Source organism: Palaemon carinicauda, chromosome 22 (assembly GCF_036898095.1).
Source record: "Palaemon carinicauda isolate YSFRI2023 chromosome 22, ASM3689809v2, whole genome shotgun sequence".
In the NCBI taxonomy this organism is placed as follows: Eukaryota; Metazoa; Arthropoda; class Malacostraca; order Decapoda; family Palaemonidae; genus Palaemon; species Palaemon carinicauda.
This window is the reverse complement of record NC_090746.1, coordinates 59,953,919-59,956,418: the sequence shown is the minus strand read 5'-3', so window position 1 is coordinate 59,956,418 and position 2,500 is coordinate 59,953,919. Positions and strand designations below refer to the sequence as shown.

At 29.8% G+C, this 2,500-nt stretch overlaps 2 protein-coding genes across 2 annotated transcripts in view; both read left to right on the top strand.

Moving 5' to 3' along the window:
- LOC137616477 (uncharacterized) overlaps positions 1 to 2,500 on the top strand; it is a 420,672-nt gene that overhangs the window by 375,828 nt on the left and 42,344 nt on the right. The gene's annotated exons all lie outside the window — the stretch shown is intronic.
- LOC137615897 (uncharacterized) overlaps positions 2,030 to 2,500 on the top strand; it is a 561-nt gene continuing 90 nt past the window's right edge. Inside the window, exons 1-2 of the mRNA XM_068345583.1 lie at positions 2,030 to 2,257; positions 2,432 to 2,500. The exon at positions 2,432 to 2,500 is cut by the window's right edge and continues 90 nt beyond it. Coding sequence (XP_068201684.1) covers positions 2,030 to 2,257; positions 2,432 to 2,500 — 297 coding nt within the window. The remainder of the gene's footprint in view (positions 2,258 to 2,431) is intronic.

The window sequence follows — 2,500 nt, the reverse complement described above, 5'->3', positions numbered from 1 at the left end:
AAAAATCAAAGTTGTTAAAATACCTTTCAATTATCATATATATATATATATATATATATATATATATATATATATATATATATATATATACATATATATATATATATATATATATATATATATATATATATATATATGTGTGTGTGTGTGTGTGTGTGTGTGTGTGTGTGTGTGTGTTTGAAGTAGAGAAGGCCACTTTTGGAAACGCTGAACCGCGCAACGTACAATGTCAGAGCCCTGTCTATGGCAGATGGTCTTTCCTTGTAGCTAGAAGAACTGAATTATATAAATTGGGATGTAATAAGATTCAGTGAAATTAGAATAACTGGGGAATCTTATATAGAGGACATGAAATGGGCAAAGAAAATGGAGTGGTTTTTCATGATAATAAAAATCGTGCAGGTAACAGAAGAATTATGTAGTACATCAGTGATAGAATTGCAGATTTGATTATCAAACTAAATAAAAAGTATGAAATGAGGATCATTCAAATATATGCACCAACAACATCTAATACTGAGAATGAAAAAGACAGTTTTTATGAAGATTTGGAGATATCTTAAAAAGAAAGCAAAAAAACATAAAACTCTATTTGCATTTTTTTTTTCGGTTACCTCCATGTAAAGTAGGTCAAAAAAAGAACGGGGAATCGGCTGTAGGCAAATTTGGAGTTGGAACAAAGAACATCATCGGTGACATGCATGTAAAATTTGCTGAAAAAAAAAATCTAAATCATAAACACATTTTTCATAGAAAGTAACATTTAAAAAATGCTCACGGAGAAGCGAAAATTTAGAAAAGAAAACCGAAATAGACTATATTATATGTGAAAAAGTTCATTTAGTTGAAGATGTAAGTGTTGAACAAATTAAATTCAAGCGACCATAGAATTGTGAGAAGTAAAATTTGTGTTGATCTAAGAGTATAAAAAAGAAAAACTTGTTTTAAGAAAGAAAATAAAACTCCTGTGAGAAGAATAAAGTATGATGAGTTCAGTTTAGCAATACAAAATAGATACTCCAAACTACTCAACGAAAAGGAAGAAAATAAATGAGAAATGAATAGTAATTTAACAAAATTTATACTGGAATCAGCACAAGAGACAAGATCAAGGAAACATATTAGAAAACACCAAAAATCTAATAAAAAAATTATTGGAAATGAGGGTAAAATCCAAGCGAGATACAACAGAATGAGTGTAACTGTCCGAACAATAAACAAACTAAAAACATAAAAACTTTGTAAACACAATTAGATTAAAATTGTGGAAACACACAAAGTAAATGAAAAGAAGACTTGGAATAGGGTGCCAACAGATATTTGCCTTAACAGATCAAAATGAATATATCAGCAAATGAGATGGAGTGATGAAAATTGCAGATTTATATACATTACTATACAATAGTTATATAAGAAATATCTTTGTCAATTAAAATGATGAAACTCCTGAGCCGGTACCGAAAGTAACAATAGAAGTAAAGAAAGCCTTAAAATGCATGAAAAGGGGCAAACACGATTTTATAGTAGTAAATTTCGCTGAACTTTACACAAAATGTTTGTAAAAATATTTTACACCTTTAGCTCGGAAAAACTTATATGGTGTCAGAAAAAGATACACAAAAGTCCTGAAAATTATCGCCCTTCACTGTCAGTAATATATAAAATATTTACAAATATTATATTAGGTAAAATGGAAAGAAATCTAGACTTTAATCACCCAAGAGAGGAGGAAGGTTTTAGAAGAGGATATTCATCAACTGTCCATATCCATGTAATTTACGCTAATGGAAAAATGACAAACAAATATATATTGCATTTGAAGACTGAAAAAGCTTTTGATTCTGTCAAAATTTTATTAGTAATGAAAGCCTTTCAAAGATAAGGAATAGAGGATACTTATATTAGAAAACTTGAAGATATCTTTACGGGTTGTACAGCAATCCTAAAACTACATAGATTTAGTGAAAAAATTCCAATTGAGAAAAGGAGTTACACAAGGAGACCCTATCTCTCCTAATTTATTCACAACATGCATAGATGTTTGAAGAATTTAGACTGGGAAAATGTAGGAATTAACATTAATGTGGAATACCTTGACAACTTAAGCTTTTCCGATGACATAGTTCCATTTCGTGAATCATGGATGGAATTGCAAAATGTGATAGAAGATTTAAATAGAGAAAGCAAAAATGTAAGACTGCAGATGAATATGAGCAAAACTGAATTATGTTCAATGAAAATGCTGAGAGACAACAAAGTAGGGTTAAGGACGAACCTCTAGATATTGTTAATGAATATACGTAATTAGGACAGAACAGTAATTGTGTCCCCAGGACATGAGACCGAAATTAATAGAAGGATAAGTATGGGATGGAGAATTTTTGTTAACAAAAAGAGATTATGAAAATTTAAATGCCACTTTCTCCAATAGGAAAAATATTTAATCAGATGGACCTACCTGTATCCACTTTTGAGCCATACTAAAGCAATAGAACATAAG